At 43.0% G+C, this 16117-nt stretch overlaps 1 protein-coding gene across 1 annotated transcript in view; it reads left to right on the forward strand.

The window, feature by feature from the left end:
• The window catches only part of CLVS1 (clavesin 1), a 137881-nt gene that overhangs the window by 84855 nt on the left and 36909 nt on the right, over window positions 1-16117 (forward strand). The window contains exon 3 of the mRNA XM_073679341.1: window positions 3302-3476. Within this exon, the coding sequence (XP_073535442.1) occupies window positions 3302-3476 (175 nt within the window). The remainder of the gene's footprint in view (window positions 1-3301; window positions 3477-16117) is intronic.

Genomic DNA, 16117 nt, shown 5'->3' on the forward strand with positions numbered 1-16117 from the left:
GGAAAATTTGATTTAAAATCAGAAAAAAATTTGTTCAAACTACTTTAGGGGAAAATATAAAATCTCCACTGCCTATACAGTTCAAATTTCATGAGTAGGTTTTTTTTCTGTAAGATTTCATATGAATACTTGGGAAAAAAAAATGCCCGACGCAGTTTGTAGTATATGGACTGCAAACCAACTGTGCAGCTTCAGGCATTTCCATGTGCCACGTGTCCGTGTGCGTGATGCCAAAGACTTATTTGTATCTAATTGAAATTTAAAATATTTCAGTAGAACATTACAAATATTACAAGACTTCAGTAATTTTTTTTATATTTTAACACAAAGATATTGTTAGGTAGCATTGATTATGACACATTTTAATGTATTAAAGTCCAGGGTGATTTAAATGTCACAGCAAATTGCAAAGTTCTCTAACATGACATAGAGTAGATATATAAGTTCCGTGTGATATTTTATTGACCATGAAAAGAGCTGATGTGTATTCTCTTTTCTATTATTTGCAACATTGTGTTCCTGATTGAAAAATCAATTAGTGGACATTTCTGTAAGGACTAGTTATATAGAATCGGCTTCAGACACAATCAATGTCTGTTGTTATAGCTCGGAACTTCCATACAAGTGGCCCATGAGACACTTCAAAGTATAACAAGATGTCATCAGAAAATGTTATATCATTGCTAAAGATTTAACCTATTCTTGGCCATTCCTCATTCTTGTCTCTAAGTCCAGAGCAAAATGTTAGGTTTTGAAATTAAGCATTCTAAAGATTAATGTTTTTCTCTGTATTTCACAGGTTTTTTTTATTTTGCTTGTCAAGACCTCTCAGAGGGTACAAAAGTTTAAGCTACAATTTATTTCTGATGCTTAAAGTATTTGGATAAAAATTCATACTCCCCCCACACCCTCCAAAAAATGTACAAAAGGAAAACTCAACCCTAAAGCTACATGCATCAAAATAAGATTTGGAATATTTTTTATCCGAAACTGTACTCTAGCTGCTGGGCTTCGTTATCCCTCACCACTCAAGTTCTGCCATTCTGGGAAAATGTTATATTGTATATGGTGTAGCAGGTGTGGATATACCATTGGTGAAACCTGTTCTACCTCCAAAGCAAGTGGAATTGTGCAACAAAATGTGGAATTGTGTAATATTGCAGAGGACCTCTAAATTGTTTCTGTACAGAGGCCCTGTTCTGCCTGTGTCCGCCCCTGTTGTGAAGTCACTATAGATAAAAGAATTCAGCTTTTCTATACATCAATTTTTGTATTTATTGCTTTCTGGAAGGGTTTTGTACAATCTTTAGAGTCCAATTATTTTTCCCAGCGGCACAGGGAACTAAAACATACCGTTCCCAAAAATTTGGAAGATACCACAGGCTCCTCCCTCTTTCTAGAAACATTCCTAAATGACACTGTCATTTAACAAAATCGCAGTTTTAAGCTGAGTCAACACATAATTCACAGAGTGATCGTTCAACTAGACCATTTGAAATAGTTCCAGATATATGCAGTTAGAGCTGGAGGACCGCAAAGTATCCAAGCTAAACCTATGATCTTTTAATGTATGATTGCCAATTAAAGCCTGTAGGAATATTGTACATGTACGTTAGATTTTCACTTATGAGGGAAATGATGTGTTCGGTTTGATCCCTGCCCTAGAAGACATCCTTAAATTTGCGTTGAAGGTGTTGAAGCATCAGGGATTTTCTGTCTTCATGCCCTATTAAAAATGACCTTTCAGCTCTCCTGGCATGTTTGTTTCAGACCATAATTGTGTTATCACTGAACAAAACAAAATATTGGAGCATCTTTTCTTAAAACTATGGCCCAATTCTTCAACCTCTGTGTTAAAAACGCCAGTCTTAATGAGGGGTCCTGTTGGAGTGAGAGGCTCCTGATTCAATAAAATGCTCACGCCTCAATGAATCAAGAGCGTCTGACAATTGGCGTGTGCCTCACTACAAATCCTGGAGTAAGATTTCTGGTGTAAGGAACGCAAAAGCTCATCATGAATTAGATGAGCTGTGGAGTCACGCCTCCGATTGGTGGAGCTGGAGTTGGATGAGGGTGTGATGGGAGCACGACTCCAAAAAATAAGAAGGCAATACCATATCTAATTTGCTAGACGACTAAAAGATTGACCTATCAATTCACTTGTCACCACTGACAAGTCACCCTTCCTATTTTGATAGCTAATGCTATCTAGCACAATGCCCAAAGAATCTGGCCCATAAGGCAATCCTTTAGTCATCTAGCTAATTGGATTGCCTTCTTATTTTGGCTCCGCTATCGTTCTGTGGGCAAAATTATTAGCCTAAGTGCTATCGGTAGAGCTAGTTACCATCAATTTAATAATTTGTATAGATTGCTATATGGTCTTTTCTAATTATACTATTAGATATAAATACATTAGTACGCAATCTGAAATATCCATTTCTCATCCCTTCCTACTGATTTACGCCTGAAAGTTTTGTAGTTAGAATTATTTTTAATTAACAATTATTGTGTGTTCTCACATTTTTAATGAGATTAATGAAAGCTATATTTTATATTGATAATTACTCCAATTGGATTAGACAGTGAAGTGACCTGACAAGTCTTCCGACGTTTTCCACTTTGCAGATGTTTATACTTTCCCAAACAAGTCAATGGGAAGGCTCAAAAGAAAGCCCAGAAGATGCCTAGGCTTCAAAAAACATTTGCAGTTTCTTCATTGTTGAATGAAGTAAAATAAAAGTTTGTAAAATGCAAGTACAAAAGGTGCCCTAAAAATGCTGAAATAACATAAAAAAGCACTCAGAAAATGTCCAAAAAATGCTAAAAAAAGATTTACAAAACTTCAGAGAAATGCAGCGATTCCTGAAGTGTTTTCCAGTTAAAAAAATTAGGTTTTTTGGTGGTTAAACAAGGGCAGTCAAGGGGTTATATAAGCATTTATAGAATGAAGCAGTGGCGCTGAATAAGGGGATAGTTTTAGTTCATATAGATCAAAACTGGTGACAGGTTCCCTTTTAAAGGGTTGCTATTGACTAGCAGGATTGCTATATCCAATAGGTAGCACTAGGGTTCAAGTTCTCTTTCTATTTGCTTGAAAAACAGACATTTTTAGCCTCTTGAAAAAAGACTTTGTGTGCACATACTCCTAGAAGCTTCTTTCCAATAAAGTTTCCCTCTTGGATAAAACTGACATAAATGTTTCTTGTAATCATTGCATGCAATTTCAGTTTATATGATACATTTTCTTAAGATAAGCCTTATATGAGTTACTCGTTAATTATTATTTATTTTCTTTAAGGAACTCCTTTGTGGACATCATGCGTGCCATTCTCCTTTCGCTAGAAGTTCTAATAGAGGACCAAGAGCTTCAAATCAATGGCTTCATTTTAATCATAGACTGGAGCAATTTTTCCTTCAAGCAAGCCTCCAAGCTTACCCCATCAATCCTCAGACTAGCCATCGAAGGTTTGCAGGTGTGTGAACAAAAACTGACTACAGTTGCCTAGTGTGAGATGGCTGAAATTGTGTACCATTTAGAGATTTTTTAATGTAATTCTGTATGTAGTACTGCATAGGTTTTTGAATTAAAATGTTTGTTTATCAGTTATACTGAAATGGAACATAAATGAATGAATGAAAGGTTTTATAGAATATGAATCAGGTTGTCCCACCACTAAATATACTGTTCATAGGAAAAGATATCCTGAAATAGCATATCCTGTTTTCCTCATCAAAAGAATAGAGGAGTGTCTTTACTCCCAAATATGTTTTATTTTTTGGGGGGTTAGCTGAAATAAAGCATTTTGACCATTGGGATGCAAACATTGTTAAAGGGGTATTTTCAAGCTGTCTCTCGAGAAGCTCAGAGCTACGCGGTCTTCTTACAATCTCCTCACTTCCTGGTTTCTGGCAGGGTGGAGCTCTCCTCATTGAGTGACAAGTCAGGTGAGTAGCAGAGCTTTAGTATTAGTAGAACTATAAAGCTCAGCACAAGTTCTGCTATAACACATTCAGCTATTAGTGGTTTGTTCTGGAGTTATCACTGTTATCACTGTATTAACATATAGAGATTACAGTGCATTTGAATAAGCATAGAGTTCAGGATAGCAAAAGCTAGCTCAACTGTGACTAGGAGACCTGACAGACAGGCTGGTGATTTTGCAAGATTTATAACAGCAGCTAGTCAGCAGCTGAGAGGGAAGAGGATAGAGCTGAGCAGATAACTGTTGTATAGAAATGAATGGGCTGTAAAGAGGTGGCTGGGATATTAGGAGTTAACCCCTTGCCTAGAATTTAACTACTGCAGACACTCACCAAGGGTCTGGGCAGGTACTAGTGGCTGAGCTCCATTGAAATCAGCTGTACACTATGAAAGATAAAATCTCTCATTGTAGGAGTACGATACCAGATTGAAAAAACAAGTCAGTTGCAAACTTGATTATTTTTATGCTGTATAACGAACTAAAGCAATTTAATAACTTGAGAATACTCCTTTAATAAAGCAGTAAAAATGTAGATAATATTGGGGTAAGTCATGGCATTTATAAATGAGACGGGGGTTGCACTTTCAAATGAGGATTTTGTGAAATGATTTACTTATTGTATACAACAAGAAATATGGTTGAGCCTACAACCTGGGAGATACTGAAATCCCTGTGCAGGTTGGAGAAATACAATGACATGATTGCTCGTCTACCATACCAACAAGAGCCTGCAGCTTGAGATGCGCTGTTCATTGTAGGATCAGGGTTAGGGCTCATACTCATCTGCAAGAAAAATGGATGAGTGCAATTCGATAAAAAAATCGGATTGCACTCTGACTAATATTATTCTATGAGTCTCTGCTCATCTGCGATTTTTTTCTCAGCTCAGATCGGACTGAGAAAAAAAATCGCAGCATGCTGTGATTGTCCTCGTATGTCAGACGAGACTCGCTAATGCAAGTCAATGGGTACAAGAAAAAAAATCACATGGAACTCGAACCAAACGGCATGGGTTTATATTGTGTGACCGAGATTTCTGCTTAAAATACTGCACCTATAGTAAAGAAAAAGAAGAATTATAAAGTAAAAAATAAAAAAAAACATTCATAGTCACCTCTCCGGCTGCTCCCAGTCTGCTCCCGGCGGTGTCCTCTCTCCTCGGCGGCCCGCGGTGTTCTGCCAGGACCTGCGGTGACGTCATTTAGTCAGCTGATGGTCACGCAACCATCACCTGACCGCTGACGTCAGAGGTCGCGTGACCATCAGCTGACTAAATGACGTCACCTCTTCTGCAGACCCGGGTACCATCTGCGCATTGAACCGCATAACATCTGCATGATGTAATGCGGTTCAATGTAAGTCAATGGCGGCGATTTCTATACAAAATCGTACAATAAATGGTTGTGCTGCGGATTTTTCCACAATGATAATCTGCAGCGGAAATTTCTGTAGCATGCACAGCACATGCGAATTATCATTGGCAAACATGGCAGACATCTTAACAAGCGATTTTAATGTGTTTCAGCGGCGGAAATACCACCGCTGAAACACATTAAATTCGAATCGTGGGCACACAGCCTTAAAGGAGGACACTATTCCCATGTGAAGCATCATCCACCCATTTACAGTCTTCTAGATGCAGCTCTTCAGTCTTTAACAAACAGAAATTATCAGCAATTCTTTTACCAGTTATTTATAGGCTATAAAATACACATTACACGGTTACAGATTTTTCAGTCTGTTAATCAGATCTCTTCTTACTAGAACATTGGTAACATTTCACACAAAGTGATTTTCTTTACCACATTGAAGACTGTCTTTATTGCAGTAGTTTCACTCAATTGATCCTCTACTTAGCCACACACATTATGATTTGGCACACCAGCTCTGTCAGTTTATTACGGTAGATGGAGCTTATTCATTGCTGTCATGTCCAAAAAATGGAAACTCATTTGGATTTAAGTCTACTGTATGTTAGCAGTAATCAGAAGCAAATAAGACAAAGTTATACTGTATTATAATACAACATGTTAAATAAATATGAAGAGCATATCTAAGTCTAAAACATAATTAATTATTCAGTTTTGCAGCATTTCTCTTGATATTACCATCATCAGGGATGACTTTACATGTACAGAATTCTTTACAATGAAACCAAAATTAATCAAAATTAATGAAAAACAAGAATGAAGAACTTGTTCTACTTAAACTGCAATGTACTGAATTGTCAAGGATTTATATATTCTTTGTTGTTTCTGTGTATGACCTTGATGCGGTGGAGATACTATCTACAGTATTTTTTGGACTATAAGATGCACTTTTTTCCTCCAAAATTTTGGAGGAAAATGGGGGTGCGTCTTATAGTCCGAACGTTGCTGGGGGGTATATATATATATATATATATATATATATATATACACTGCTCAAAAAAAAAGGGAACACTCAAATAACACATCCTAGGTCTGAATGAATGGAATATTCTCATTGAATACTTTGTTCTGTACAAAGTTGAATGTGCTGACAACAAAATCACACAAAAATCATCAATGGAAATCAAATTTATAACAAATGGAGGCCTGGATTTGGAGTTACCCCCAAAATTAAAGTGGAAAAACACACTACAGGCTGATCCAACTTTGATGTAATGTCCTTAAAACAAGTCAAAATGAGGCTCAGTATTGTGTGTGGCCTCCACGTGCCTGTATGACCTCCGTACAACGCCTGGTCATGCTCCTGATGAGGTTGCGGATGGTCTCCTATGGGATCTCCTCCCAGACCTGGACCAAAGAATCCGCCAACTGGTGGATGGAGCGAGACATGATGTCCCAGATGTACTCAATCGGATTCAGGTCAGGGGAAAGGTTGGGGTCAGTCCATAGCTTCAAAGCCTTCATCTTGCAGGAACTGCTGACACACTCCAGCCACATGAGGTCTGGCATTGTCCTGCATTAGGAGGAACCCAGGGCCAACCGCACCAACATATGGTATCACAAGGGGTCTGAGGATCTCATCTCTGTAACTAATGGTAGTCCGGCTACCTCTGGCGAGCACATCGAGGGCTGTGCGGCCCTCCAAAAAAATGCCACCTCACACCATTACTGACCCATTGCCAAACCGGTCATGCTGAAGGATGTTGCAGGCAGCAGATGGCTCTCCACTGCATCTCCAGACTCTGTCACATCTGTCACATGTGCTCAGTGTGAACCTGCTTTCATCTGTCAAGAGCACAGGGTGCCAGTGGAGACTTTGCCAATCCTGGTGTTCTGTGGCAAATGCCAAGCGTCCTGCATCCTGCACGGTGTTGGGCTGTGAGCACAACCCCCATCTGTGGACGTCGGGCCCTCATACCACCCTCATGGAGACGGTTTCTAACCGTTTGTGCAGACTCATGCACATTTGTGGCCTGCTGGAGGTCATTTTGCAGGGCTCTGGCCGTGCTCCTCCTGTTCCCCCTTGCACAAAGGCAGAGGTAGCGGTCCTGCTGCTGGGTTGTTGCCCTCCTATGGCCCCCTTCATGTCTCCCGGTGTACTGGCTTGTCTCCTGGTAGCGCCTCCAGCCTCTGGACACTACGCTGACAGACACAGCAAACCTTCTTGCCACAGCTCGCATTGATGTGCCATCCTGGATGAGCTGCACTACCTGAGCAACTTCTGTGGGTTGTAGAGTCCATCTCATGCTACCACGAGTGTGAAAGCACAACCAACATTCAAAAGTGACCAAAACAACAGCCAGAAAGCATTGGTATTGAGATGTGCTCTGTGGTCCCCACCTGCAGAACCACTCCTTTATTGAGGGTGTCTTGATAATTGCCAATAATTTCCATCTATTGTCTATTCCATTTGCACAACAGGATGTGAAATTGATTGTCAATCAGTGTTGCTTCCTAAGTGGACAGTTTGATTTCACAGAAGTTTGATTCACTTGGAGTTATATTCTGTTGTTTAAGTGTTCCCTTTATTTTTTTGAGCAGTGTATATTGTGTGGGGGGAGCGGTAGCGGTGGAGGAGCGGGGCGCAGGAGGCAGGAGTCGCCTGCCGCAGCCTACACTGTCCTCGCTGCTAAAGAAAATGAATATTCACTGCTCCCCACACCCATTGTGTTATCTGTATTTTTAAAGATTTTTTTTTATATTTTTCAGCCTCTCTTCAGTAATGTTATTTGATGGGGGCAGCCCAGAGATATCCACCAATCGCACAAAGCTGGGGGCTGAAGCCCACTGGGTCCAGTTTCTTTTCATTAAGCACAAGAACAGTGGTGTAGATTTTCCACTGAGCCCGTACACCACATTGCTCACTCTCGAAGATGCCCTTTGGTATGAGCAGTCGATAGGGTCTTAGAACCCGACCCCCACCAATCAACACTATTGAACAGAGGCTACAACATATTAAAATATATTTAAAAATTACTGTCAGTCAACTGGTTGATGGGGGAGTGTTTTAAATCCCAAGTCCCCCATAAAAATGAAAAAAATGAACGTTCTTTCGGGTAATGCGTACATAATTATTTGAATGGAAAGCTATACATTACCATTTGTGGCTTATATCCTAGAACACTAATGTATATAGGGGTCTCTCGGCTGTCATACTGATGGCAGAAGTGAACGTAAGTAGGAACGGGCATATTGAACTTCAATATGTCATATCTTGCTTTCTCTCCATGAACCCTCCATGTTTCTTCAACTACCATTAAAATGGAGATATAGGGTCTGATTCATTTAGACTGCATTGTAGACTAAGTCTTCATGAAGGAGCGTGCAGGAGTAAGATGCACTTAATTCATTAAGAGGAGCAAGCCACTTGACCAATTAGTCGCATCTTACAAGTGCTATGCAGCACTGCTAGAAATGTTACTCCAGTCAATGACTGGAGTACATTTCTGGTAAAATTTATGCAACTAAAGTGAAAAGAGTTTTACATCAGAATTCTGACATAAACACCTTAATAAATTGAGCCCATAATGTATCACTAGCTACCAGGGCAAAGATGATGAATATTTCATTTACCACTAGGCACCAGATAATAAATATCGTGGACAATACATATAACACTGACCTTCAGTAATTACACACTCAATTCAATCATATTGCTATTATTGACTTAGAAGATGCTTAAAGGGAATCTGGCAGCAGATTTTTGCTATTTCATCTGAGAGCAGCATAATGTAGGGGCAGAGAGCCTGATTCCTGAGATGTTTCACTTCTTCAGCAGCTTCAATGCAATCAGTGTTTTATCAGGAGGAGATTATCCCTTCTGGACTAGGTCTTGCATTCAAGCCAGACCAGCAAATCTGAATAAACCAGCCCTGACCACTGAATGGCAGCTTGCTGACAATGTATAGTCTACAGAGGAAGCTGCCAATCAGTGGTGTGGATGGGGTTATACAGAGCTCCTATTTCATAGCTCTGCTACATCTATAGCAGAGTAAACAGGAATTCTATCAAAATGATAGCAAACAGCCCAGTAAGTGATACATCATTGTAATCAGGCTCTACCTCTACATTATACTGCTCTCAGATTACATAAAAGACCGGGTGACAGATCCCCTTTAAGGCTAAATTACATCTATATCAGATATAGAGCATTTCTTTTTTATACCTAACGAGTAGTGGTGAAATTACAGTGTTTTATCCATTGACTCTTACCAAGGAATCACTTAAAAACTAGTGAAACATAGAAGTACACAGTCTGTCTTCAGTGTTTTATCTGTTTTATACAGATCCCCATAGACTTTAATGGCAGAGTATGAGCCTTAAAATGGATGAGAATTGGAAATGTTCTGGTTTTTAAAACTTATGTCTGTATGGATCTATGAAATTCTATGGGTTTTTGTGCTGTCCGAGAAAAAAACGGACAGCACATGACATGTTACACAGATGTGTGAATGATGCCCTGCTGCAGAAAGTTCCAGTGGAGAGAAGTTTATAGCATATCCTTATGGATGTGATTGCCTATAACAATGCTTCCTGAATACTGATCTCTGGTTCCTGCTCAATGTTTTTAATTGTTGCTATTTTGCATGTTAGGAGATTCACTGGGAATTAGGGCTCTGAATTATGCGCAGACATTGTTTATGTTCTAGATAGTTATATTCAGGTGGCTTCACCGGGGACCTAAGGGACTGTGTGGGTGAGGAAGCAACACGAAAGCCATTGGATCCTCTGCTGCATTGTACTCACACTGCATAACTAATGCTCGATTAAAGAAATGAGTCTGACAAATTGGCAATTTACTTCAAAACATTTTCTTCATACCAGTTACATGTGAAATCGCAGGCTATATACTCAGCATCAACAATCTCAACATTTCCATGCAGCTTTAAAGAGGACCTTTCACCAGTTTGAGTATGTTAAACTGGCCACATCATGCAATAATGACTGTAGGGTTGAATATAATGTAGTTTTTATTTATTAGTTTCTCATCTCCGTTGTGCAGAGATTAGCTTAGATACTATTTTAGCAGAGATTTGTCTCTGGGAGCATTGACTTTGTCCCCTACATGTTGATGACCAATCATAAGCAGGAGGCATCATGCAGGTGTAGACCCAGAGAAGGTCAGACCTAACTTTCTATGCGTGAAACATGTTATGACACACAGCCCTGCTCTTCTCACTGATCTTACTTGCTGTATCTACTGTGATTACAAGAAGGAAATGGGAGTTGAGCAAATCTGTGCGTCATTATAATACCTCTGCATCTGCAGCTTTCATCTCACAGCACTGTGTTATGAGAAGAGCAGAGCTGAGAATGCTGTACGAGTATAGCTGTAGATGCAGAGGTGTTACATGTCTCACTCAGAAAAAACAGGTCTGACATTCTCTAGGGGTGTTTTCCTTTTTTTTCCCTGCATGATGCCTCTGGCTTAAGATTGGTCACTGTCATGGAAGAGAAAAAGTAAACGCCCCCAGAGATAAATATATGTCAATGCCCCCTTAGTTGAACAAGAAATTAACATATAAACTCTACAAGCTAAAATCTCCACAACAAAAGTGGAAAAAATGTAGTTACGAAGGTATTATTAATATATGAATATATATTGCCATTCTCTACGTATGAATATATTCTGTAAAAAATGTTATGGCAGCATAGAGAGACTTTGGAAAAGAACCTTTTACCCTGTAGTAAAGTATTCTCCATGACAAGGATCACAAAATTACACAAGGAAAAAAGATTGGTAGTGCTGCTTGCTAATTCACAGGTATCAGCAATATTAATGATACAATCAGTGCACTGGTGACATCATGACTACAGCATGTGAGCACTGCAGCCAATTACTGAGCTCAGTGGCTCTGCCGATGTAGTCTGTAAAAGCCGCTGAGGTCAGTGATTGGCTGCAGCATTGTTTTCTTTAGCAGCAGTAGTTGCGATAATAAAAATGTAAGACTGCCCACACAATCCTATTACTGCTTGGCTCTGGGGGCTCATACCCATCCTGTAGATGATAAATGTATCACAGCATCTGCAGGTGGGTTGAGATAACAGTAAGGACATGTTCCCATTACAAAAGGAGAGGGTCTGCTATCCAGTTATAGGGTATGTGACGCGCCCCCTGGGCCGTGGGAGTACTCGGCAGCCGGGCCTCTGCGTATGCCGGTGGGGGATATCACGGTGGCTGGCCTGGTCCATGACCCAGGGCGGTTAGTAAAAAGGGGAATTTATAGGGGATTTGGAAAGTTTGTGACGCCACCTGTGGAATGCGGCAAAAGGGGTGCCGCCGCTGCGGAGCAGTCCTCTGGAGCGGGTGTTACGGCATCAGGGATAGTGTGGCTCTCCACAGGTAGAGCTAGCTCCAGGGCAGCGTGGGGTGTAATGGAGGATGCCACGGAGAGACGGCAGGACGGTCCCGGAGGAAAGACGGACACTCACACGGGGGTAAGCTTCAGTACCTTTACTGGTGATACTGCAGGCACGGTCCAGGGTACTCCGGGAGAAGGGTGCACTTTTGGACTCTCCCCAGTGAGCGGGTATAGGACCTCCTGATCCTTGGCTTTTCTCATTAAGCTTCTGGCCTGCCTGGAACTATGCCTAGTTTGGTTACTGTCTCTCTCTCCCTTGCGCCTGCTGACCTGGTGGTAGGGCCCTCTCTTTGGAGATCACTCTCCCTGGACGCTGGGGCCTCCATGACTCCTAGCCCTGGTACTGTAGTCAGCGTTTGGCAAACCTGGGACCTGTAGTCCTCCAGGGGTTCCGGTGGTCCCTACTGGGTGTAAAGAGTCCCTGTAGGTGCGGACCCGGTGTCCGGTATATATCTCGGGGTGAGCCTGGTATGCTCCTCTGCCCCCTTGCTACTTCTTCCTTCTCTTCTCGCCTTCGGCCCACTCAAGGCCCTCACTAGGCCTTCACACGTGCTGTAAGCCTTGGCTCGCCTAAGCACAGCAGCCAGCATGCTGCCTCTTCGCTGCTCTCTGAGCGTCAGCATGCTCTCAGCTCACTCTGAGCTAAACAACCACTGAGTTGCCTGGCTCCACCCTTCCTTTATATATCCCTAACGGGCTCCCTCTGGTGGTCTGAGGTGGTAGGGTGGAGGTGTGTGAATGTGTGAGGGCCTCTTGTGGAGAAGTCCATCCATGCACCCTTCTGGGTACTGTGGCACCAATGCGCAGCAGGGCGCCACATTCCCCCCTAGTAAAACTCAGTACTCCTGCATTTTTCAAAAACAGGTTTAACAATAACATATCTTCCCTTTATGGGAGGTACATTTCTTGAACGTTACAGGTAACAACAATAACAAGTATAATAATTATAATAACATTAATTAAGTCACAGTAAGTCCCGTAACCTGGTGTCCATTTCACCGATGAAAGAACATGGGGAACATGAGGGACAGGCCTGAAAACCCTCAACGTAGGCCCTGGGTGTGGCTACAGGGCATAGGTGATCCAGGTGCTGGACCACGTCTTCGGCCACGCCAAACGGGTTTTTATTCCGTGGTCACTTAAGGGGCACTCCAGGGAGTGCAACTATGTACATGACAGTTTTTGGGCTGCTCACAGTCCTCAGCCACCGAGTCCTTTATATATACCCTTATGGGTTGCTAAATAAACACATATCTTTCAGTTTATACAATAAACATTATGCAATACCCTACTGGGTAACTATTTATACTGCAGGTATTTTTAACTTACTCCTTATACCTGACAGGGGTCTGGCCTTTGGTGCTACGCGATGACCTACGTAGTACTGGGATGCGTGTAGTGTGGATGCTTGCGCTATTTTCTGCTCTATGTGTTGGTGGACTGCAAGACTGCCTTAACCTCTCTACGGGACTGGCAAGTATACCATTGGCTGGGCCTTCTTGCTCTTCTTCAGCTGGTGATCCTTCTTCCGGGGATTCTTCCTGAGCAGGCTCTTCTGGGGCACTTACAGGTCTTACTTGCAGTGGAGAGTCTTCTGGCTGTTGGTAGAAGTGTAGCACATGTATTATTACAGCTCCATCCAATTGAGGCCAATCTGCCGGGAAATCTCGTAAGTCGGTATGGAGTACTTCTTCTTTAGGCTCCTCCGGTACGGTGAGAGGCACTTCATCCTGGGGCTTCAACAGACTTGGGCACAACTTCAGATGGTCTCTCGATACCGTTGCAGTTGTTCTTCCTCCGTCTTTGCTAATTAGACAGGTTTTCCTATTGTCGAATCTGGAATTCAACACAGTATAAGGTTCTCTTTCCCACTGGTCGTCAAGTTTGTGGCTTCTTCTTTTTCGTTTTAACACAACTTCTCCAGGTGTTAAGGGTTCGGATGGTGCACTCTTGTTGTACTGTGCTTCCTGTTTGTTTCTTACTCTATTTAGACTGTCTTCAACACAGGCCTGTACTCTCTTGTACTGCTCCTGTCGCGTCGTGTCCCAGTCTTCAGTGGACATATCTGCTTTGGGTTCTACTACTCCAAGCTCCAGGTCCATGGGCAACTTTCCGGGTCTTGCTCTCATGAGGTACGCTGGAGTGCAATTGGTGGAACTCACAGGTATGTGATTGTACAGATCTACCAGGTCAGGTAGTTTGTCTGGCCACTGGTTTCTTTCTTCTAGAGGTAAGGTCTTCAACAGGTCGATGACTATGTTATTCATCTTTTCACATAACCCATTGGTTTGGGGGTGGTACGGTGTAGTCCGGATCTTCTTACACCCATATAGATGGCAAAACTCCTTGAACAGCTCGGCTTCAAAGGCAGGGCCTTGATCCGTCAGCACCATATCCGGGTATCCATGGGGCCTGCAGAAGTATGCTTGAAACGTCCTTGCTGCAGTTTCTGCCATCAGATCCTTGACGGGGGCTACCACCAGGAACCGGGAGTAGTGATCCACCATGGTCATGGCATACGAGTAGCCTGACCTGCTGGGTGACAGCTTGACGTGATCCAGAGCGACGATCTCCAGAGACTGGGTTGTCTTAATGGACTGCAGGGGTGCCTTCTGGCTTCTGTAGTTTTTCTTCTGAGGCTACAGGGTCCACAATCCCGGCACCACCTCTCTATGGAACTTCGCATTCCAACCCAATAAAACCGATTCATCAGGAGGGTTTCCAGCTTCTTCCAGCCAAAGTGCCCAGCTTGATCGTGGTAGGCCTCCAACACCATCAGGATGTCTGTCCTAGGCACTACGATCTGCCATACCATCTCATGGGTCGTAGGGTTGACATACCTTCGGCACAGCTTCTCTCTATAGATGAACAGCCGGCTTCTCTCATTCCACAGTTGCTTGGCTTGTGGAGACATGTCCTTTTCCAGGGAGGAACCTTCCTGGGTTATCAGTTCTTTGATACGGCTGACAACCGGGTCGCTGTCCTGGGTCTCCTTCCAAATGTGATGAGGTAAAGGGTTTAGTGTCTTACCACGATACCTCCTGGAGGTGCGCTGCTCGTGGACCATCCCATTTCTGTGGAAGGCAGGTAGCTCAATCTCCAGGTCATCCACTTCTTCTTCAGTATCCGACTGGTGCGGCATTCTGGATAGGGCATCGGCGTTGGCGTTCTTGTGGCCTGCCCGGTACTTGATGGTGAACTGATAGTTTGACAGCCGGGCCATCCAACGCTGTTCCATGGCTCCCAACTTAGCTGTCTCTAGATGAGTCAAGGGGTTGTTGTCAGTGTAAGCCGTGAATTTACTGGAGGCCAAATAGTGCTTGAATCGTTCAGTGATGGCCCAGACCAAGGCCAGGAACTCCAACTTGAAGGAGCTATAGTTTTCCGGGTTTCTCTCGGTCGGACGAAGCTTCCTGCTAGCATAGGCGATCACCTTCTCTTTGCCATACTGCTTCTGACTCAACACTGCTCCTAGTCCCTCGTTGCTGGCATCAGTGTACAGCAGGAACAGTTGGCTGTAGTCAGGGTAGGCCAGGATTTCTTCGCCAGTCAGGATCTCTTTCATCACTGCAAAGGACTCAGCCTGTTCTTTACTCCACTGGAAGGGGGGGTTCTTGCCTCAGTTGGACTGTCCTACCAGGAGATCTTGCAAAGGTGCTGCTTTCTTGGTGTAGTCCTTCACAAATCTCCGGTAATACCCGACCAGTCCCAGGAACTGACGTACCTCCTTGAGATTCTTCGGTTCCGGCCATTTCTGGATGGCAGTGACCTTCTCCGGGTCTGGTGCTACTCCTTCTGGACTGACGATGTGCCCCAGGTACTGAACCTTCTTTTTGAGCAGGTGGCACTTGGAAGGCTTCAATTTCATCCCATACCGGGACAACGACTCAAATACCTCCGCCAGCTGCTTCAAATGGTACTCATACGTCCTGGAGTACACTATCACGTCATCCAGGTATAGCAGCACGGTCTCGAAGTTACGGTGTCCCAAACAGCACTCCATCAATCTCTGGAACGTTCCCGGGGCATTGCAGAGTCTGAACGGCATACTGTTGAACTCGCAGAGTCCCATCGGGGTAGTGAAGGCCATCTTCTCTCGGTCCTCCTCAGCAACTGCTACTTGCCAGTACCGACTAGTGAGGTCAAGGGTAGAGAAGTAATTTGCAGACTTTATTGCAGCCAGGGATTCCTCTATACGGAGCAAAGGGTATGCATCCTTGTGTGTTATGTGATTTACCTGTCTGTAATCTACACACATCCTCATGCTTCCATCCTTTTTCCTGACTAGGACCAGGGGAGCTGCCCAGGGGCTACAGCTATCTCTTATTACCCCTGCCTT

Source organism: Phyllobates terribilis, unplaced genomic scaffold, assembly GCF_046119375.1.
Source record: "Phyllobates terribilis strain yellow unplaced genomic scaffold, ASM4611937v1 Scaffold_4__5_contigs__length_816908805, whole genome shotgun sequence".
Lineage (NCBI taxonomy): Eukaryota > Metazoa > Chordata > Amphibia > Anura > Dendrobatidae > Phyllobates > Phyllobates terribilis.